The sequence below is a fragment of the Neomonachus schauinslandi genome, chromosome 5 (genome assembly GCF_002201575.2).
Source record: "Neomonachus schauinslandi chromosome 5, ASM220157v2, whole genome shotgun sequence".
In the NCBI taxonomy this organism is placed as follows: Eukaryota; Metazoa; Chordata; class Mammalia; order Carnivora; family Phocidae; genus Neomonachus; species Neomonachus schauinslandi.
In genome coordinates, this window is record NC_058407.1 from 94,624,978 (window position 1) to 94,649,195 (window position 24,218).

The 24,218-nt window shown below is 38.9% G+C and overlaps 1 protein-coding gene across 1 annotated transcript in view; it reads left to right on the top strand.

Moving 5' to 3' along the window:
* The window catches only part of LOC110580768 (PZP alpha-2-macroglobulin like), a 46,518-nt gene extending 34,925 nt beyond the window's left edge, over positions 1-11,593 (top strand). Inside the window, 14 exon segments of the mRNA XM_044915222.1 lie at positions 565-648; positions 1,120-1,296; positions 1,576-1,663; positions 2,874-3,030; positions 3,356-3,430; positions 3,848-4,028; positions 4,823-5,049; positions 6,737-6,926; positions 6,929-6,948; positions 7,105-7,232; positions 9,144-9,234; positions 9,918-9,986; positions 10,928-11,030; positions 11,511-11,593. Coding sequence (XP_044771157.1) covers positions 565-648; positions 1,120-1,296; positions 1,576-1,663; positions 2,874-3,030; positions 3,356-3,430; positions 3,848-4,028; positions 4,823-5,049; positions 6,737-6,926; positions 6,929-6,948; positions 7,105-7,232; positions 9,144-9,234; positions 9,918-9,986; positions 10,928-11,030; positions 11,511-11,593 — 1,673 coding nt within the window.
* Positions 11,594-24,218: the final 12,625 nt, after the last annotated feature.

The window sequence follows — 24,218 nt, forward strand, 5'->3', positions numbered from 1 at the left end:
TTTGTAGTGTATATGACACTGTTCTTGTCTTTCAAGAAGGACCATTTTAAAGTATAAAATCAGAGAACAATAAAATCAGAGAATTAGACAATCAGATCAAAGAACTATATGCCCCACCAGTTCCCAAGCTTCTTTTAGAGAGAGCCACCATGCACAGCTACCCAGAACATAGTAAAGTGAGAGGGGAAAGGACTCTGGAAGTCATTCTGTGCCAAGAAGAGCTGGACAATTAAAGGTGATCTCATCATAAGCCAGAGTCCTTATTCCTCGGACCCAGGGTTCCTGAAGGAGACATAATAATACCGCTAAATATAATAATAACCATAATAATAACTGCTCACATGTATGCAGACTTCACATGTTGCAGAGGCTATTCTAATGCACACATGTTTTACATGCATTCTTCCACTGAATCAGCACATGAGCAAGTTAGACTATGAGGAGGTTAAGTAATGTGTCCAAGGTACAGAGCTAGTAAGTGTGGCTCTGAAGCCCCCTCCCAACCACTACATTGTATTGCTATAAGAGATGTCATACTTTGATATGGGTTGTCTGTTTCCAAAGGTACTGAAATATCTGAGCAGTTATCCCTGAAGCTCCCACCAAATGTGGTCAAAGAATCTGCCAGAGCCTCTTTCTCAGTTTTGGGTGAGTCATCTTGCACCCGGGAAACTCGGGACAAAAGAGCAGCCATCATACATCTGAATCTATATACATATATCTATGTATTTGTGGGGTTTTTTTAAGATTTATTTATTTATTTGAGAGAGAGAGTAGGGGGAGGGGCAGAGGGAGAGAATCTTCAAGCAGACTCCCCGCTGAGCATGGAGTCTGATGCGCGGCTTACAACCCTGAGATCATGACCTGAGCTGAAACCAAGAGTCAGATGCTCAACTCACTGAGCCACCCAGGTGCCCCAATATTTGTGTTTTAAATCTCAATTTATTAATAGCATCTATTTCTATTAGAATTCTGGAAGTCTCACTCTCTAAATATAAATTTCTTCTTGCCTAAATGATGGTATCCATGACTCTAAATATGAAAATAATTTGTCTTTAATAATGTTGGTCTACTTAGGGGCTGAAATTACTCTGACATTTAATCTTTCACATCCCCTAGGTGACATACTAGGTTCTGCTGTGCACAATATACAGAATCTCCTCCAGATGCCCTATGGCTGTGGAGAACAAAACATGGTCCTGTTTGCTCCTAACATCTATGTCTTGAACTATCTGAATGAAACCCAAAGGTTGACTCCAGAGATCAAGTCCAAGGCCCTTGGCTATATTACCAGTGGTGAGTCAAAGAAAAGTTTACTTTGTTACTCTGAGACTTTTCCCGATTAAACCTGAATTATATTACCAGATATTAAGCTAATGATGGTGATTTTTGTGAAAATGACAATTTTCCCACCATTTAATAGGATGTTGTGTTGTGACATATCCATAGTGTTCCTAAAACTATGTCAGATAAGAGACCATACGATGTCTGTGGCTTCTGGATGCATCAGCCTGCACCTATGGGTGGCCTGCCTTTTTCTAACACTTCTTGAACTACTTGAACCTTTCATTCCAGGTTACCAGAGACAGCTCAACTACAAACACCAAGATGGTTCCTATAGCACCTTTGGGGAACAACATGGAAGGAACCAAGGTAACAGTTGGTAAGAAAAGAAAATCTATTCTGAGTTTCAACTATGAATTCACAGCACGTACATATATTAGCCTATTTAATTCTTAAAACAACCCTGTCAAGTGAGAGCTATTCACTTCTTTTTACAAAGGAGGAAATGACATTCAGCATGGATAAATAAATGTCTCTGGTATAAACAACTAATAAATGGCAGAACTGAGAACACTTGGAAGTTGAATCTTTTTACATCTAATACACCAAGCATCTTTTCTTTCTCATGTTCCTAAGGGACCATTGTGAGTTAGTGATTTTCCCTCTTAAGTTTTTTCTCAGCACTGAGAGATGCTAGAAATGGGCTAGAAAAACTAAGTGTACTTTACTACCTTATACTAGATGACTCTGTGTGTGTGTGTGTCTCTCTCTCTCTCTGTTTATCCATCCATCTGTCTGTCTTCTGTCTCTCCATCCATCCGTCTATCCATCCATCCACCCCATCTATCTACCTGTCTGTCCATCTGCTCATCTATCTCTCTATGTATCTATCTGTCTTGAATAAGTCTGACCACACAGGAAAACAAGTGTAAATCAATGACCCAGAAAGTGGTGGAGGGGCTGGGTGATGTGGAGGGAAATATTTACTGAAGCAAGACATTCAAAGTAGTTAGTTCATTAGAGTATTAGCTGCAGAAGAGAAGATAAGAAATCTGTGAAAAAGAAATAAATACAGAAAGCCCAGAATGTGAGAGCAAATATCATAACAACCCAAGAACACTAGGAGAGGGCGCCTGGGTGGCTCAGTTGGTTAAGCGACTGCCTTCGGCTCAGGTCATGATCCTGGAGTCCCGGGATCGAGTCCCGCATCGGGCTCCCTGCTCGGCGGGGAGTCTGCTTCTTCCTCTCCCGCTCCCCCCTCCTGTGCTCTTTCTCTCTCTCACTCTCTCTCTCAAATAAATAAATAAAATCTTTAAAAAAAAAAAGAGCACTAGGAGACACCTGAATCTCTAAAGTGACACAGAAATGCTTTAGGAAGCAGGGACCGACTGGTAATGTATTTAACAACATGTTGTAGCTAAGCAAAAAGAATATGGAAGCTGCCAGGTTAACAGAAATAGTCTCCAAACTCTTAGTGATAGCTCACTGACTCTCATGAGGGTGCACTGGGGGCAAAAGGAGTCTATGTGTGCGAAACAGTGTTAGGGTGCTGTATGGAAAACAGCACCCCACTCTTCCTCACCCTTCAGGCCCACGGCCTTTGTACTGAAGACTTTTTCCCAGGCTCGAACCTACATCTTTATCGATGAAGCACACATCACCCAAGCCCTCATGTGGCTCTCCCAAAGGCAGAAGGACAATGGCTGTTTCAGGAGCTCTGGGTCACTCCTCAACAATGCCATTAAGGCGAGGTGTTCTGAGTACTTATCCTGAACCTCATGATACACCAATACTAACATTCCTCCAAAGGTGAGGGGAGAAGGAAGGCACAGAGAAATTGCAAAGATGAAGTCCAGCAGTGGGAGAGGGCATCAGGGAAGGAATATAATATTAAACCTGAAAATTATAGAGGAGAAAGAAACGGTGCTTTGCATGAGGATGTTATTTTGCTTAATAGAGACAGATCCTGAGAAGGGTCCCCATGAAACAGCAGTAGAGAATATACTAAAATTTGAGAGTAGAATTAATAAAAATTTCCTCTCTCTCTCTCCCTCTCTCCCCCACCCCACAGGGAGGAGTAGAAGATGAAATGACCCTCTCAGCCTACATTACTATTGCTCTTCTGGAGATTCCTCTTCCAGTCACTGTAAGGTTCACCTCAATCCCATTTCCTACCATGGAACCTACAGGCCTGATGTCTGGAACACCACCTACTACAAGCCAAGTCTCAACTTTCCTTTTGCTCAATGCTGAGGCATTTCTCAGCTAGATAAGCTCTTCAGTTAATCCACTAAAGGGAACTTATACTTGCTTAGCCATGCCCTTGGACTATGTACCAAAACTAATCCAAAAACCACAGGCTCACTAGCCTTATTCTTTTAAGACTTAACGATAAAGCTAAGAGATTTAAAACATTTTTTTCAATTTCAATATCGTGGCTATCTGGCTGTCTACCTGGCTGGCTGACAACCACGAATGACTTCTGTCGAACAATATCCAACTCAGGGTTTCCTCCATCCTCTACTTACCCTAATCTGGCATCATTACCTCTTTGTCCTTGCAGCACCCTGTTATTCACAATGCCCTGTTCTGCCTGGAGACTGCCTGGAACACAGCAAAGGAGGGGACACGTGGGAGCCATAGCTACACCAAGGCATTGTGGGCCTATGCTTTTGCTCTAGTGGGAAACCAGGATAAGAAGAGAGAAATACTGAACTCTCTTGATGAGGAAGCTGTGAAAGAAGGTGAGAGAAAATGGTAAAAAATTTCCCCTTTCATTTACACTGATACTACAAAAAGAGGAGGGTTATATTTCCAACAAAAGTAACAAGCTTCATCTGGAATTCCTTAGCCAACTCGTATATTGTGAAATCAGAGCACCTCTTATAAAAATGTTTTCTTGAGTGTCTGAGTGGCTCAGTCAGTTAAGCTTCTGACTCTTGATTTCGGCTCAGGTTTGTGGGATCGAGCCCCATATCAGGCACCCCACTCAGCAGGGAGTCGGCTTGAGATTCTCCCTCTCCCTCTGCCCCTCCCCTCATGCTCTCTCTAATTTAATTTATATATACTTCACATGGTATCTGTGTCCCTACTTGGATGAAAAGAGGCACAACCAAAAACCATACTAAAGGAAGTGAAATAACATTTCCAAGTGTTTTTATCTCTATTTGCCAGACATTATCACAAAAGCCCTCTGAGATCAATAGGTAAGTTTTATATTCCAATTTATTCTTCAGTTTCCAGGAAATATCTCTCCAGAGAACTCTCTCTGTCACTTTTCCCTTCCCCTGACTCAATTAAAATAATATTTGAGAAACTGATAAAGATGCTCTATGCTTCCTCCTTCAACAACATTCTTCAACTTATCCCCACAGGACTAAGCCAACTTTAGCATGGAAATGTGAGTTAGTGAATTTGCAGGGCTTATGACAGAGAGGACATTACTTCTCTGCACTATCTTCAGCTCCATATGATACAAATGTGTATTCACGTATCATCTACTGGTAATTAGGATTCTCTCCTTTTTCTCACCCGTAAGATAACTCAGTCCACTGGGAGCGACCTCAGAAACCCAGGGCACCAGTGGGGCATTTTTACCAACCCCCGGCTCCCTCAGCTGAGGTGGAAATGACATCCTATGTGCTCCTGGCTTACCTCATGGCCCAGCCTGCCCCGACCTCAGAGGAGCTGACTTCCGCCTCGCGCACGGTGGAGTGGATCACAAAGCAACAGAATTCCCAGGGGGGCTTCTCCTGACTCAGGTCTGTGTTTCCCAAATAGTCTTCTCAAGACTCTAGATTCACATGGCACATGGGAAAGCTTGAAAAACACAACAGTTAACAAGGAAAAGAGAAGAGACCATTACATCTTGGGAGAGTTATTTAGGGATATTTGAAGACAGTGGGAATATGAAGTAAAGAGATCTAAGACATTCCCCAAAAACACTTTTCCCTAAGACCTATGTTAACATCCTATCAATTTGGCTACTTACCATAAACATCATTCCTCTCCAAAGCTTATACACATTGGTCATTGGCCACACTCTAGGGTTTTTGAATATCACTGCTCTTGACATTTTGGGTCAGATAATTATTGTTGTGAGGGGCTGTCCTGGATCCTTAAGATGTTTAGCAGCACCCCTGTTCTCTCTCCACTAGATGCCAATAACACCCTGCTCCCAGTTGAGACAAGGTAAAATCGTTCTTGGTTAAGAATCAGTGTTCTAGGGGCACCTGGGTGGCCTAGTCACCTGAGCCTCCGACACTTGATTTCAGCTCAGGTCATGATCTCAGGGTCATAAGATCGAGCCCCATATCGGGCTCCGCACTTAGCCAGAAGTCTGCTTAGGATTATCTCTCCCTCTCCCTATGCCCCTCCCCCACCTCAAATAAATAAAATAAATCTTAAAAAAAAAAAAAAGAATCAGTGTTCTAGGCTCCAGACTACATCTGTAGGATTCTTCCAACAAGAAATCCTCTAAGGTGAGCCAGAAAATTGTACGATTAAAAGGAAAGTGGACCAAGTAGAGTTCACGTTGATCTTCATAGAATGATTGAGAAGTCCTGTTCAGGCTCTCCAATCCTTTCTACCTGCCCGGTGAACTCCCTTCTGACTTCTCCTTTAAACTGATTTTTTTTTCAAAGCTGAAGTTCTTGGAATTTTCCTTTTGTGCTAAACATCCAGAGAGTCTGGGTTTTTGCTCCTACAATCCTCTTTCAATATTTAGGATGGACATAGTAAAACTTCTCTTTTTCAGAGAAATTAGGTGCAGGGAATGAAAATGAGCTGTATAAAAAAGGAAAAGAGAGTTGGGAAAGTTCAACTGTCTCATATCACCACTCATCACCAATTTCTCTCACTCTTCTATCTACATTAACACCAGTCACTCTTTTTCCTAACTTGCTAATTTTCAACCCAATTTTTTTTTTTTAGATTTTATTTATTTGACAGAGAGAGACAGCTAGAGCAGGAACACAAGCAGGGGGAGAGGGAGAGGGAGAAGCAGCCTTCCCCAGAGCAGGGAGCCCAATGCGGGGCTCGATCCCAGGACCTTGGGATCATGACCTGAGCCGAAGGCAGACGCTTAACAACTGAGCCGCCCAGGCGCCCCTCAACCCAATTTTTAAAAGATACAGCCAAGAGGACTCTTGATAAGAAAGAGCAGCCTGCAACTTCCAGATAGAGAGAATAATCCCTTAGGACAAAATCAATATAAGGGAAAATAAATGGCAAGGCTAATTGGCATCAATAATCTTGTATTTCATTTGCAGAAACAATAGCATAACTTTGATGATGCCTGAAGGTAGAGAAGAGGGAAAAACAATGAGTAGGTGTATACTTCACGGGGAAAAAGCCAGCCTCCCCTTGTGGTAACCAACACAGACTTTGGGGGAAAATCCCTGCTACCAAAAACTTACTCTGTGGGGGTGGGTTCTCCACTTGTCTTTTCCAGCACACAGTGGTGGCTCTCCAGGCTTTAACCAGATATGGAACAGCCACCTTCACCAGGACTGAGAAAGCTGCCCAGGTGACCATCCAGAATTCACAGGCATTTGTCACAAATCTCCAAGTGGACGACAGCAACCTCCTGTTGCTGTATCAGGTCTCATTGCCAGAGCTGCCTGGGGAATATTCCATAACAGTGACAGATGTGTGTATCTTCAGGTGAGACTCTTGAAATTTTAACCTTATCAAATGAAAAGGGAGCTCTGATCTCTCTTTCTTGGACAAATGAAGGGCAAATCGGGAGAAGTTGAATGATGGAAAAGTGAGGAGCCCCAGGTAAGGAGAGAGACTGATGCTGTGCTTGCTGTTCCACAGACATCCATGAAATACAATATTCTTCCAGAGAAGGAGGACTCCCCATTTGCCTTGAAGGTACAGACTGTACCCCATACTTGTGATGCACCCAAAGTTCACACCAGCTTCCAGATCTCACTGAATGTCAGGTAAGACTTCCGACTGAACCACCTAATGCTGAGTCTAAAAGCTACCTGGAACCTTCAGTAATTAAGAATATATTTGGAACGTTTGCTGTTAGGTGAATGTAATTTAAAATTGATATATCTACTAATGAAGTTAGCCTTGTATCATTACAGAGTGATCCTTTTCTCTAGCAATTTTTTTGTCTTAAAGTTTCAGTAATACTTTATTTTTTTAAGATTTTTTTATTTATTTTTTGACAGAGAGGGAGACAGCAAGAGAGGGAACACAAGCAGGGGGAGTAGGAGAAGCAGGCTTCCTGCGGAGCAGGGAGCTCGATGCCCGGCTTGATCCCAGGATCCTGGGATCATGACCTGAGCCGAAGGCTGATGCTTAACGACTGAGCCATCCAGGCACCCCTCAGTAATACTTTAAAAGTATTTAAAAGCAAAGTTTGGTCTTAAACTTTCAAATAAAAAAATGTAGACTCTTCAAATGTTCTAATAAATTCCTACTTTTACACTAATTTTTGTTCAACTCAATGCTGAAGAATAAATTACTTTCCACAAAGATTTTTATTTTAGGTTGAATTGTCTTCCTTACCTTTTCTGAATAATTACATTCTATTTTATTATTTTTCTAATCAAATATATAAATAGCAAATGCTAATATTAAATAGAGGTATAAATTAAATATAAAATATAGAAATTACCCTATAATAACCCATCAAAAACTTATAGGAATTTGGGGCACCTGGGTGGCTCAGTCAGATGAGCATCTGACTCTTGGTTCAGGTCATTATCTTGAGGTTGTGAGATCTAGCCTTGTGTCAGGCTCCATGCTCGGCACAGAGTCTGCTTCAGATTCTCTCTCCCTCTACACCCCTGCCCCCTGCTCGTGCATGCTCTCTCCCTAAAATAAATAAATAAATTTTCATAAAAAAAAGACAACTTATAGGAATCCTAAGAAAACATAGCAGCATATAATACTATGTATCTACAACTAATGATATTGATATTGTAAAACAAATCATGTTTCAGACAGCCAACCTAATTAGTAAACATCAATTTATTCAAAGTATAAAGTATAAGTCTATCTGATCTCACAACACTTTGGAGCCTCTCTGGAAACATGCTGCATTCAAGTTAACCAAAAATAGAAAAGTAGGGCGCCTGGCCTGGGTGGCTCAGTCGTTAAGCGTCTGCCTTCGGCTCAGGTCATGATCCCAGGGTCCTGGGATCGAGCCCCCAATCAAGCTCCCTGCTCAGCGGGAAGCCTGCTTCTCCCTCTCCCACTCCCCCTGCTTGTGTTCCCTCTCTCGCTGTGTAGCTCTCTGTCAAATAAACAAATAAAATCTTTAAAAAAAAAAAAAAGAAAGAAAGAAAAGTAGGGCGCCTGGGTGGCTCAGTTAGTTAAGTGACTGCCTTCGGCTCAGGTCATGATCCTGGAGTCCCGGGATCGAGTCCCGCATCGGGCTCCCTGCTCAGCGAGGAGCCTGCTTCTCCCTCTAACCCTCCCCCCTCTCATGTACTCTCTCTCTCTCTCTCATTCTCGCTCTCTCAAATAAATAAATAAATCTTTTAAAAAAATAAAAAAGTAATACCTACTAAATAACAAATGTATAGTATAAATGGAGTGTCCAAAAATTGGCAATGTGTTAATGAATGCAGATTACCAAGCTCCATTCTCAGAGACTCTGATTTGATAGTTTTGGATTGGGACCTAAACATCTATGATTTTAGTAAGCCATAGATCTGATGTACATTCAGGGTTCCAAACATCAATGTCATACATGTCCAAGGAACAGAGATTTCTAGGAGTTATAATGTTATAGAAAACTTCATGATGATAGGCACATTTATGGTAGGTCTTAAAAGACGGACTCTGGCTTTCTTTCACATACAAAGCCCTTACTCCTTTTTCCTTTGACACTACAGTTACACAGGGAGCCGTTCTGTCTCCAATATGGTGATTATTGATGTGAAGATGGTGTCTGGTTTTATCCCCTTGAAACCAACAGTAAAAATGGTAGGTGTATTTTAAGCCTAATAGATCTCATACAAAAGGACGCTCTGTATCTTCAAACTAAGACCATACCAATATCAAAGCCTTATCAATAGCAACCTGCCTCACGAAATATTTTTCCCAAACCCAGAAAATTCAATTCAATAATTGCTTATTTGTCTCTAAGCTGAGGGACTTGTATGATACTAGAGAAACACGAGAGGAGTCCCTGTCCTTGAGCCATCCACAGTCTAGTTAGGGATTTAAAGCACATAGGCATGAAACGTTATTTTACCATCACAATGCTAGAAAGACAGACTATGATTAAGTACCACATTGGCTGATATGCTCTAAAAAATTTGGCAATGATAAAGTCAATATGAACTAGAATCATCACAGATGTCAGAGGGTCTAATGTGTTACCTGGATACTGAAGCATGGTGGAAAGCCTGATCTGAAAATACCTGGCTACCATCTCTTCATAGAAAGCCAGAAGATTTTTTCACAGTCAAGACATGATAATGTTGACGCCTGTATCCAAATCTGATTCTTCCCCCTCACCCATCTTTTATATCTTTAATGTACCCTGGCTATTTAACCATGAAAATGATTTATAGGAATCCTACTCCTGACATCATTTGGACATTTGTCCCTTACTACAATCTGCTCTCATTTTCTAACTTTTTAAATTTTCTAATTTTCCTCAGCTTGAAAAATCCAGCCATGTGAGCAGGAGAGAAGTAAGCAATAACCATGTCCTCATTTATGTGGAACAGGTAAGAGCTCTGACATTTTGGCTGACACTATACATACTGGTGATCTTTTTAAATGAATCTCTTCACTAGAAAATAAGTAGTATGAGGAAAGCGGTAATTAATAGCCCTCTTCCAGAAAGTTCCTTTATTCTAAGAGAATAAAAATCTCCTTTTAGACCCATGGAGTCTTTTGTTCTCTTTTATTATGTTAAAATTGGAAAATGAGAATTTCTATGAACTAGAACAAAAGGTTTATTGTGTCTGTTATTTTAAAGACCTCCCGCAAAAGAATAAATATACCACATCGTGGTTGATCAATGATACTGTAAACATTCTAATATATCACTATATAAGAGAATATAAAATGTAGACCTCATGAATATCTTCAAATCTGACTATAAAGCAAAGGGAGTGATTTATCTAAGCACACAAAAAGACTAGTTTAATAATTACAAATGGTACAAAGCCAAGTCTCTGCATCTTAGAAACCATTCCCATGGGCCCAGAGAGTTAATCTCATACAGAAGACTACAAGAGAATATGGATTGTCTCAGTTGTTTAAGAGAAAATCAGGGGAATTTTGTTCATGGTAAAGTGTTTCCAAAGTTTTGTTTAAAGCAGATCTTGGGAGCACCTGGGTGGCTCAGGTCGTGATCTCAGGGTCATGAGATCCAGCCCCTCACTGCGCTTCAGGCTCAGTGGGGAGTCTGGTTGGGACTCTCCCTCTCCCTCTGCCCCTCCCCCTGCTCACACGCACTCTCTCTTTCTCTCTCTCTCTCTAAAATAACTGAATAAATATTTTTAAAAATAAAAAAATAAAACCCATCTTGTCATCCATAAATGTTTGCTCACCTAAAAGACACTAGTGCATAAGAATCTGAGAACCATAAAGAATATAATTTACTCAAGGAAGAGGGAAGGAGGTTTTCTAGCCTGTTCATTACTCCCACTTTTCCTCTTAGGTAACAAATCAGACACTCAGCTTTTCCTTCATGGTTCTGCAAGACATCCCAGTAAGAGACCTCAAGCCAGTGACTATTAAAGTCTATGATTACTATGAGACAGGTAAGTCAAAGGAAACTGAAGCAACTAAAGAATCTCAACCCAGAGCCAAGAAATGGATTCTGTTGTTACAGTAGATCCTAGTTTTAGTCCATTCAGTCAGTAGTACATCTATTTGTCTCTTTGCTCTGAGATACATAGTGTAGAAACTATGAACGGAACAAATTTATCAGTATCTATGGAGTCAGAAACTTAGAAATTTAAAAAGAAAGATAACATTTGGTCCCTGCTCTCAAATAGTTTAGAGACATAGAGAATGTAATACACATAAAAAGATAATGTAACAAGAAAAAGCAGTTTATGACAAATGAGTGTTAGAATATAGATATTTTAACTATCCTGTTCAACACTTGTGTATTTATGCAGTTCTGACAATCCTGATATGATGTACTTTTCTTCAAAAGTAAAGTGAACAAACTTAATATGGGCTCCAGTTTATAGATATCTTTTTTTTTCTCTCCTTTCATCCAACAATTCTTTCAGATGAGTCGGCCATTGCTGAGTACATCGCCCCCTGCAGCGTAGTTAAGAGGTCACACGCCAGGACCACCATCATTCCACATTAACTACACTCCCTAAACTTTCTTCTAAATTTAAAATTCTCTACAAGTCTCCTTCTAGACCCAAGACAGTCCATAGGGCACATTCTCACACAAAGAGAAAACTGTGGAGAAGAGCACTTACTCTGTAGGTAGACTCCAATAGCAGATATTCACACCATTATCAGTAAAGTCAGTAAGTGTTGTTTGCTTGTTTGTTAGTAGGATAGCTATCGTTAAGAGGCAACATTTTACATCACAGCTAATTTGTTTCCTTCAGACAGTCTAGCCCAACATCTATTTTTGTAAATGAAGTTTTTATTGGAACAGAGCCATGCTCATTACGTTATTTTCAATAGCTGCTTTCAAAAGTTGAGTAGCTATGATGTAAGCCACATGGCCTGCAATGTCCAAAATATTTACCATGTGGCCTCACAGCAAAAGTGTGCCAACCTCTGTTCTAGCCCACTCTGCTGTCCAGGCTCAACTGAGGGAATATTCCTGAGGAAACCCTACAACCTTCCTATGTTTCTCTTTTCTCCATAGATGCAGAGCACAGCAATGTTTGAGGACCATATTTAAGCTACAGATTTTGCCGGATTCCCTGTCTTGTACTTCTATTTAAAAGAAATGGAGTTGTTTGTCTCTGTGAAACAGACTTCAAAAAAGCTTGTTGAATAAACATGTGTTTCTGGTCAAGCTATCACTTGTTTAATCATTTACTTATCAAATATTAATTACATGTTCACATAAAGAGTTATATTATTTTAAATAATGTGAATACTACAGATGTGTAACAAATCTACTTATAGTTCAGCTGTGGATATTAGATATAAAGTCAAACGGAAAAACTTACAATAGTTTTGAGAGACCTCAAGAAAAAACTCATCCATTGGTCTAGGAAACCTTTGCTTAGAGAGAGATAAGTAAGTTGTATTGATTAGTAACTAGGAAGGCATAAATATTTTTTGAGAGGAAACCGGAAATATTAGTCTTTGTCCCTAAGCTAAGACATCAAAAATGGACTTCACAAGAGACTAAAATGATTGGAGTAAAAGAATGCGTTGGAGACAGGCAGTATTGTGCAGTGATTAAAGTCTAGACGCAGGGGCCAGATTGCCTAGAGACAAACTCAGACTCTATCCATGCCTCACCAACTGAGTAAGGAGGGCAGTTACTTAACCTCTCTGCTTCAGATTCCTCACAATGAAATGGGAATAACAGACCCTCCCTCAAAGTATTGTATGAGGATAAACTATTCTCATGGGAGAGGGGAAAGAGAAATAGCTGAATCAAGCAAGGGCTCTTAAAGCTTTGGCTAAAATAAAAAGTACATAACTTCCATTTGTATTCTATTGGCTAAAGCAAATCACATGACCAAACCAAACTTTAATGGGGCACTCATTCAGTATGTTCTCACTTCCCTTCATGGGAAAAATCACAGGCCATGGGGGTCTCTCCTGGCACCAAACTGTGCCACCTTGGGGGAAGGTGATGAAGGCAAAGTAAAAATATTCCTCTTACCCTCTTCAATGCATCTATTCTTGGAAATCCCCCCCACACACACAGTGTGTTGGGACTTCCCCACTGGACTCTCCAACTCCCCCAGGGTACTCTCATCCATAACTGCTAAAATCAATGTTCTGTGGGGGGTGATGGTGCAGAACTCTTATCTGATGATGTCCCCTCTCATTTTCAGCCCTACCGTGGGTTTCTTCCTGTCTTCAACATTCTTTAAATGGGTGATTGGGAAGAGAAAAGGAGGGAAATGGACCTACATTTGATTCAGAAGCCAAATTATCTTTCAGTTGCTGTCCCCTTAAAGAAAGAATTCTCAACTCACAAATATTTTTGAGGAGGAATTTTGTCTATTTACTTTTTATTTTTAACTTATGTGGGTCTTCTCCTCTCCCTCCTCCTCCTTCTCCCCCACCTCCACTTCCCCTTGCTCCTCCTTCTCCCCCTTCTTCTCTTCTCCGTTCCCCTTCTCTACCCCTTCCCCTCCTCCTCCCCTTCCTCTTCCTCCACCTTCTCCTCCTTCTTCTTCTTCAGAAAATCAAATATTGATGTAATTTTATATTAGCATAGTATTTTAAACATCTCAGAGACTTTTCTAAATATCTCATTTTATCTAAACCATTTTACAACTCATAATGAAATAATGTATCTAGGTCTTGAACACCAGCAATTGCTAACATCACAAAGAGAAATAATTAGACATTCTGTGCATCCTGGTGGATGAATATAATATTTCCTATGAAGTAGCATTGCAAAAAAATTAAATCTAATTCTCTGTTCCTGAGAAAAAGCTAAGAAACAGTATGAAACCATTCTGCTTGGCCTTCCTCAGAATCAAAGGCACAGTGTTTCAAAAGGGAAAATTTAGAAGTCTTTAAAGATGACCCAAAAGATCTGAGCCCAAATGAATGTGAGAATTTTGTGAGAAACAAGAGGTTTCTCAATCACAAGGATTAGATGGGACAACGAGAGGGAGGACAGAAGGGCAGGTCAGCCAGGAATCTAAGAAATCCTCTCCTAATCCAGACCACTTTTTGATTTCACCTTAGGTTTTCCAAAGAGAAATGAGTAAACTGTGCACTAATCCCTTCATTCAAATGATTCAGGTAGTGCTATTTTATCACTATGAATTTTGATCCCTTTCTTATGAGGCCAAGTATTGCTGATCCATTTTCACATAAGGAATGGGAGAAGTAATAAATAGAGATTAACACATTTTTCCAACATTTCACTACTCCCAGAAAAAGAGGTAAGTCTCTTAATGCTAGTGCTCTTTATTAAATCCTGGGATTAAAATTCCATATTTCTAGGATCATAATTTTGCTTGCAGAAGCAGGAAGAATATATGTGTGGGCAGTAATGGCATTATCAAATAGAGACCAAAGAAGAAATTGAGGGGGAGGGTAATTTTATCCACTCCTGTATAAGAAAATCATAACATGGGAGCCTAGCACCAAAAGTCTTTGCATGTTTTTATCCAATATGTGAGGTATGGAGATGTATATGTAAAAATGGAAATTACCAAAATTATAAATAGACTGTTTTCCCTTCCTTTATCTTTTCCTTTCTCTTTTTTCAAAAAGAATATATATATATATATGCACATACCTGAATTGAAACTATACATGCTCATTTTTCTTTCAAAATATGTGAAATATTTCTCAGTTTCCCAGCTTCCTTCCCTGAATAACATGGAAGGATAACTTATTGAAACATCAACTGGTGTTTTGTTTTCACTTCTAAAAAAGGGATTTGGGAAGAATGTGGTCTGTGCTGATCCTAATCCCTTGTTTTTCCCTTCCCTATTTCAAAAGTGTAGCCAAGCCTTAGGAATTTTCAAGGTTAGAAGCAGAGGTTACTTAAAGATCTTTGTGAAAGCCCTGACTACTGAGCAAATTACTTACTCTAGGTGCTCCTGAAGAAAAGGAGAAAGAAATTTTTTGCAGGGAGGGAAGAGTAGAAACCCAGTTGGCAGGGAGAATCCAAAACCAGGAGTTGGGTGGAGGTTTGTGTGACCCAAGATAGTGGACATCTGCGGTCCCCTCCCTCATTGCACTCAAGAGAAAAGACAAGGCCTCTGAGTTAAATGGCTATATGAGGCCCACTCTGAGCCACAGAGCTCTCAGTGTCAGCAAACATTCTCACGCCCAAATCTAGCATAGAAGCAGCCAAGCAGTCAGCCTTCCAAGGTGGCTAAGGGGTTGGACAATGACATGGTCATATCAGGAGTTGCCATTTCAAGCAAACACTAAAGCAATCTTCCCATTTTGCTTTACAAATCCCAGTGTGAGAAAAGCTCTTATAAAAACTAAGATTAATTCTCACCCAGGAATTTGGAAGAATGGAAGTAAAATTGGATTTAATTCAACATAAAAAAAAGAATGTTATATTTCTTGAATGCCACAGTTTGTGGTTCCTAATTCATATCTGCTACAGCAATAAGTATTCTTAAAACTATGCCAACACTTCTCTTTTCTCACCCCTGAAAGTTGAAAATTCTTATTCTTATTTACCATTATTGTGAAACCACTGTGACTAATTCAGGGTATAGCAAAAAGTAGTCAATTCCCTTCCTTCCTTCCTTTCTTCCTTCCTTCCTTCCTTCCTTCCTTCCTTCCTTCCTTCCCTCCCTCCCTCCTTCCTTCCTTCCTTCCCTTTATTTCTAAGTAGTTATTTTTCTTGAGGTATGACTGACATACAAAAAAGCCACACTTATTTCATGTCTACATCTTGATGAGTTTGAAGATAAGTATATACTTACGAAACCATCACCATACACAATGCCATAAATGTAACCATCATCAGTTTCTTCCCTCTTTTTTGATAAGAACATTTAACATAAGATGTACTCTTTTAAGAAACTTTTTATGGACAGCCACATGTAGAAGAATGAAACTGGACCATTTTCTTACACCCAACACAAAGATAAACTCAAAATGGATGAAAGACCTAAATGTGAGACAGAATCCATCAAAATCCTAGAGGAAAACACAGGCAGCAATCCCTTTGACCTCAGCCACAGCAACTTCTTGCTAAACACATCTCCAAAGGCAAGGGAAACAAAGGCAAAAATGAACTATTGGGACTTCATCAAGATAAAAAGCTTTTGCACAGCAAAAGAAATAGTCGGCAAAACCAAAGACAACCGACAGAATGGGAGAAGATTTCTGCAAATAACATATCAGATAAAGGGTTAGTATCCAAAATTTATAAAGAACTTATGAAACTCAACACCCAAAGAACAAATAATCCCTCAAGAAATGGGCAGAAGACATGAACAGACATTTCTGCAAAGAAGACATCCAAATGGCCAGCAGACACATGAAAAAGTGCTCAACATCACTCGGCATCAGGGAAATACAAATCAATAACACAATGAGATACCACCTCACACCAGTCAGAATGGCTAAAATTAACAAGTCAGAAAACGACAGATGTTGGTGAGGATTCAGAGAAAGGGAAACCCTCTTGCACTGTTGGTAGGAATGCAAGTTGGTGCAGTTACTCTGGAAAACAGCATGGAGGTTCCTCAAAAAATTAAAAGCAGAGCTACTATTACACTACTAGGAATTTACCTCAAAGATACAAATGGAGTGATCCGAAGGGGCACCTGCACCCCAATGTTTATAGCAGCAATGTCCACAACAGCCAAACTATGGAAAGAGCCCAGATGTCCATCAACAGAACAGATGAATGGATAAAGAAGATGTGATATATATATATGTATATATACACAATGGAATATTACTCAGCCATCAAAAAAATGACATCTTACTATTTGCAATCATGTGGATGGAACTAGAGGGTATTATGCTAAGAGAGATAACTCAATCAGAGAAAGGCAATTATCTTATGATCTCACTGATATGTGGAATTTAAGAAACAAAACAGGATCATAGGGGAAGGGAGGGAAAAATAAAATAAGATGAAATCAGAGAGAGAGATAAAACAATAAGAGACTCTTAATTATAGGAAACAAACTGAGAGTTGCTGAAGGGGAGGTTGGTGGGGGGATGGGGTAACTGGGTGATGGGCATTAAGGAGGGCAGGTGATGTAATGATCACTGGGTGTTATATGCAACTGATGAAGCACCGAACTCTACCTCAGAAACTAATAATGCACTATATGTTAATTTATTGAATTTAAATAAAATAAAATAAAAAGAAACTTTTAAGCATAGAATACAATATTGTTAACTATATGCGCTATGCAGATTTCTAAAGCTTATTCACCATGCGTAAGTAAAACTATATACCTTTTAACCAACATCTCCCTGATTCTTCTTGACCCCAGGCCTTGGTAACCACCATTCTACCCTCTGCCTCTATGAGTTTCACTGTTTTTAATTTCTGAAATAAGACAATAGATTATTTGTTCTGTGTCTGGTTTATTTCCTTTAGCATAATGTCTTTAAAATTCGTCCATGTAGAGCAAATGGGAGAATTTCCTTCTTTTTTAAAGCTGAGTATATTCCACTACATGTATATACCACATTTTCTTTATCTATTCTGTTGTCCATAGACATTTAAGTTGTTTCCATGTCTTTGTTATTATAAATAATGCTTCAATAAACATGAAAAGGCAAATACGTCTTTGAGATCCTGATTCCAATTCTTTTGGGTAAACACCCAGAAGTGGGACTGCTGTATCCTAACGCAGTTCTTTTTTTTTTTTTTTAAAGATTTTATTTATTTATTTGACAGAGAGAGAGAGAGTGAGAGCAGGAACACAGCAGGAGGAGTGGGAGAGGGAGAAGCAGGCTTCCCGCAGAGCAGAGAGCCCGATGCGGGGCTCGATCCCAGGACCCTGGGATCATGACCTGAGCTGAAGGCAGACACTTAACGACTGAGCCACCCAGGCGCCCCACTGTATCCTAACGTAGTTCTATTTTGAATTGCTTGAGGAGCCTCCATACTGTTTTCCATAATGGCTTTACCAGTTTACTTTTCCACTGACACTGACAGTGTACAAGGAGTCCCTTTACTCCACACCCTTCTAAAAACACTTGTTATCTTTTGACTTTTTGATAATGGCTATCCTAACACTTGTGAGGTACTATCTCATTATGGTTTTATTTGCATTCCCTGATGATTACTGATGTTGAACACCTTTTCATATACCGATAGGCCATTTGTATGTCTTCTCTGGAGAAATGTCTATTTGGAGAAATGGCTTTTTTGCCCTTTTTAAATCTTTTTTTTTTTTTTTTTGGTGTTGTTTTAGGGGTTTGGGTGGGGGAGGGGTTTTTTGTTATTGTGCTATTGAGTCATGTGAGTTCCTTATATATTTTGGATACTAACCTTTTATCAGATACATGATTTGCAAATTATTCTCTCCCATTCTGTAGGTTACCTTTTCACTTTGCTAATGATTTCCTTTGCTGTGCAGAAGCAATTTAGTTTGATAGAGTCCATTTGTCTATTTTTGCTTTTGTTGCCTATGCTTTCAGTGTCATATCCAAGGAAACATTGCCAAGCCATTTGTTCTCTATGTTTTCTCCTAGGAGTTTTACAGGTTTATGCTTAAGTCTTAATCCATTTTGAGTTGATTTTTGTGTATGGTGTAAGATAAGGGCACAATTTCTTTTGTATGTAGGTATCCAATTTTCCCAAAAACATTCACTGAAGAGACTGTTCTTTCCCCATTGTGATTCTTGTCCCCCTTGTCAAAGATCAATTTACTATAAATGTGTGGGTTTATTTCTGGAACTTCTCTTTTGTTCCGTTGGCCTGTGTCTGCTTTTATGTCTGTACTGTACTTCTTTGATTGCTACAGCTTTGTAATACAGTTTGAAATCAGGAAGTGTGATGCCTCCTGCTTTGTTCTGTTTGCTCCAGATTGCTTTGGCTATTCAGGCTCTACAGTAGTTGGAGACGTTAACAACCCTCTATCAGAAATGGAGTTACAACAGGCAGAAAATCAGTAAGGATGTAGTTGAACTCAACAGCACCATCAGTCAACTGGATATAATTGACATCAGTAGACTACTTGATCCAAAATCAGCAGAATACACATTCTTCTCAAGCTCACATGAAATATTCATCAAAACAGCCCACATTCTGGGCCATAAAATAACACCTTAACAAATTTAAAAGAATAGAAGTCATACAATGTTTGCTCATAGACATCAATAGAATTAAACGAAAAATCAGTAATAGAAGGATACGTTGGAAATAAAATACTTGGAGATTTAAGAACATATTTCTAAATATTACATGAGTCAAAGAAGAAATCTCAAGAAAATTTTAAAATATTATGAACTGATATTATGAAATGATAATAAAAATACAACTTATCAAAATTTCTGGGACATAGTGAAAACAGTGCTTAGAGGGAAATTCATTGTATTGAATGCATATATTAGAAAAAAATAAACACTTAACATCAATAGCCTAAGCTTCCATCTCAAGAAATTAGAAAAAGAAAAGCAAATTAAATCCAAAGTAATTATAAGAAAAATTCAACAATTAGAGCAGAAATCAATGAAACTAAAAAGGGAAAATCAATAGAGAAAATCAATGAAACCAAAAGCTGCTTCTTTTTTTTTATTTAAAGACTTTATTTACTTATTTGAGAGAGAGAGAATGAGAAAGAGAAAGAGAGCACGTGGGGGGGGGAGGGTCAGAGGGAGAAGCAGACTCCCTGCTGAGCAGGGAGCCCGATGCGGGACTCGATCCCAGGACTCCAGGATCATGACCTGAGCCGAAGGCAGTCGCTTAACCAACTGAGCCACCCAGGTGCTCCCAAAAGCTGCTTCTTTGAAAAGATCAATAAAATTAATAATCCTCCTTAGGCTAACTAAGAAACAAAGAAAGATGACCCAAATTACTAATATCAGAAATCAGGCCCAGACAGGTTGACTGGTGAATTCTACCAAATATTTAAGGAAGGAATCATACTAATTCTCTATAATTTCTTCCAGAAGATAGAAGCTGGAGAACTACTTCCTAATTCATTCTATGAGCCCAGTATTAATTTAACCAAAATAAGACAAAGACATTATAGGAACAATATGACCAATATGTCTATAAGCATAGGTCCAAAAATCCTCAACAAAATATTAGTAAATCAAGTCCAACAATGTATAAAAGAATTATACACGATGACCAAATGGGTTTAATCCCAGGTATGCAAGGCCAGTTCAATATTTGAAAATCAGCTAATCATCACATGAACAGGCTAAAGAAGAAAATGCCTATGATCATATCAATAGATGCAGAGAAACCATTTGAAAAAATCCAACACCCATTCATGATAAAAACTCAACAAATTAAGGGGCGCCTGGGTGGCTCAGTCGTTGGGTGTCTGCCTTCGGCTCAGGTCATGATTCCAGGTCCTGGGATCGAGCCCCTCATCGGGCTCCCTGCTCCACGGGAGGCCTGCTTCTCCCTCTCCCACTCCCCCTGCTTGTGTTCCCTCTCTCGCTGTGTCTCTCTCTCTGTCAAATAAATAAATAAAATCTTTAAAAAAAAAAAAAAACTCAACAAATTAAGAATAGAGGGGAACTTCCTCAACTTGATAAAGAATATTTACTAAAAACTTAGAGCTAACATTACACTTACTGGTGAGAAACTAGAACTTTCCCACCAAGATCAGAAGAAAGGGAAAGATATCCCTCTCACCACTCCTTCCCAATATCATCCTGGAAGTCCTAGCTAATACAATAGGGGGAAAAAGGAAATAAAATTTATATGGAGTGGGAAAGAAGAAAATAAAACTGTCTTTGTTCAAAGAGAACATAATTGCTTGTGTAGATGTCTGAAAGAATCAACAACAAAAAAACCCTCCTAGAACTAATAAATGGTTACAGCAAGGTCACAGTATACAAGGTTAATATAAAAAAGTCAATTGCTTTCTTATATACCCAGCAATGAAGAAGTGGAATTTGAAATTAAAAACACAATACCATTTATATTAGCACCCACACAAAAGTGAAATACCTAGGTATAAATCTAACAAAATATATATATAATCCATATGAGGAAAACTATAAAACTCTGATGAAAGAAATCAAAGTACTAAATAAATGGAGAGATATTCCATATTCATGAATAGAAAGACTCAATATTGTCAAGTTGTCAGTCTTTCCAACTTGATCTACACACTTAATGCAATCCCAATCAGTTCCAGCAAGTTATTTTGTGCATACCAACAAATTAGTTCTAAAGTTTATATAAGGTGGTAAAAGACCCAACACAATATTCAAGGAAAAGAACAAATTTGGAGGATGCCTGCTACCCAACTTTGAGCCTTAGTAATTAAGATGGTATGGTATTGGTGAAAGAAAAGACAAACAGATCAATGGAACAGAATACAGAGCCCAGAAACTGACCCACATGATCTTTGATAAAGGAGCAAAGACAATATAATAGAGTGGACAAACTTTTCAACTAATGGTGAAGAAAGAAAAAAGAGAAGAAAAAGAAAGAAAGAAAGAAGAAAGAAAAAAGAAAGAGGGAGGGGGAAGGAAGGAAAGAGGAAGGAAGGAAAGAAGAAAGGAAGGAAGGGAGGGAGGGAGGGTGAGGGGAAGGAAGGGGGGGTCTGGGTCTGAGCGGGGGAGGGAGGGAAAGAAAGAGTGAGGGTAGAAAGGAAAGGATCTAGACACAGACTTATACTCTTCACAAAAATTAACTGAAAGTGTATCATAGACCTAAATGTAAAACACAAAACTATAAAAACCTAGAAGATAACATAGGAGAAAATCTGGGTGACCTTGGGCATGGCGATGACTTTAGATACACAACAAAGACACAATCTATGAAAGAAACAATTCATAAGCTGGACTTAATTAAAATTAAAAATTTGCTCTGTAAAAGATGCTGTCAGTAGAATGAGAAGACAAGCCAAAGACTGGGAAAAAATATGTATAAAAGACATATCTGATAAAGCACTGTTACCCAAAAACAAACAACTTCATTAAAAAATGGTCAAAAACCTGAACATATATCTCACCAAACAAGATATATAGATAGCAAATAAACATATGAAAACATGTTCCACATCATATGTCATTAGAGAAATGTAAATTAAAACAATAAGATACCACTACACACCTATTAGAATGACAAAAATTTAAAACACTGAAAAACATCAAGTGCTGGTGAAACTATGTAACAAGAATTCTCATTCACTGCTGGTGGGCATGCAAAATGATACATGGAAGACAGTTTGACAGAGACTTACAAAACTAAATTTACTCTTGCCATACAATCCAGGTGGTATTTACCCAAATGAGATGGAAAATTATGTCTACACGAAAACCTGAACACAGATGTTTCTAGAAGCTTTATTCATCATTGCCAAACTTGGAAGCAACCAAGATGTCCTTCGGTAGGTGAATAGATCAATAAACTGTGATACATCCAAACAACAGAATATTATCTAGTACGAAAAAGAAAAGAGCTATCAAGCCATGAAAAGACATAGAGGAACCTTAAACATATACTACCAAGTGAAAGAAACTAATGTGAAAAGGCTACGTATTGTATGACTCCAACTACATGACATTCTGGAGAAGGCAAAAACTGGAGAGAGAGCAAAAGATCCGTGACTACTAGTGGTTAAGGGAGAGGGCTGGATGTGTAGGCAGAGCACAGAGAATTTCTATGGCAGCAGAACTATTCTGTATGATACTATAATGGTGGGTACCTGTCATTATACATTAGTCAAAACCCCTAGAATGCATGACACGAAGAATAAGCCCTAATGTAAACTATGGACTTTGGGTGATAATGATGTGTCATCAGAGGTTCATAATTTGCATTCATTATTTGCGTACCACTCTGGGGCAGGATGTTCTTTGTGGGGGATGCTGAATGGGTGGGGGCAGGGGTAAATAGAAACTTTTTGTGCTTTTGATTTTGCTGTGAATCTAAAACCACTCTTAAAAAGTCTATTTTATTTTTTAAAAGAAAAACTATATATAGCTTTCAACTCCATGTAGATCTTAAAGGCCTCCATGTTCTTAGGTACATCTCTTTCTTTGGACCTCAGCAAATAGTCCAAACACCCATTCCAACTTCCAAACCCTTTTAGCCACTATTCCTTTCTTACTCTCAATATATGACCTTGCCCTATATTTTACTAAAAACAGATAGAGTCTATCAGCTGAGAGTCCCAGAACTTTCCTTTCTACCATCCCAAGCAGATCAGAACCTATACTAATCAGGTCTTCCGTCCTTTCTGGGTCAGAGAAGATGTGTCCTACTCCTCTCTGAAGATAATCCCACCCATTGTGTTTGGGACACCAGGCTTTTTTAAATTTATTAAGTAAATATTTTAATTTATTAAATAAATTTATTTAACTTCTCTCTTTATCGGATCTCTTACCTCAACTAATAAATATGTTGAAATTGACCCCATTTTATGGGGAAAAAAGAGCAAATTTTAAAAAATAAACTTTCCTGTCTCTCAATTCACCATACCTACCATCCTGTTTCTCTCTTTTCTTTTGCAACTATTTTTTTTTCTATTTTAACTAGATACTAATTAAGCAATCCCTGAAGAAACTAACCTTACATTCTTGCCCCTACAGAATAAGTAACATTTTACCAAGATAATCCCATATATATATCTGTCTAGGCCTATGTCTGTTTGGCAGTTTATTTATTCCTTTTTTTATTTTGTAAGCAGTACACATCTACTAAAGTAAATTTGGAAAATGCAGTAAGTGACAAAAGAAGTAAAAATTAGCTACCTCTTCCCTTCATTTCCTGAACAATTCAGTCTAGTGCCACTAGATGGAGCCAGGCAAGTTGGCTACCACACTGAATTGAAAAGAAGTAAGATAGAGTGGGGTGTACAACCCTGACAAGGGTGAGAATGTTCACCAAGGAGGGTGGTCTGGTTCAAGCCATCAGAGCCAGAATAAGATGAGGAAGGTGTTCCTATAGATGGGGTAGTCTATCTGTGGGATATAGAAGGTATCAGGGTATGAAGCCAATCAGAGTATGTATGTATGTATGTCTAAACATACATACTTGCCCTAGCTCTGTTTGCTGAGAGAGCCTGGCATACCTACAGCCCAGTTTTTTAATTTTAATATTATTCTCTAAAAACAGCAAGAAAGTGTAAGTCCTTAGCGAAATAATGATTCCAGTTTTGGAGAAGGGAAATTATAAGATGAGCCTGAAA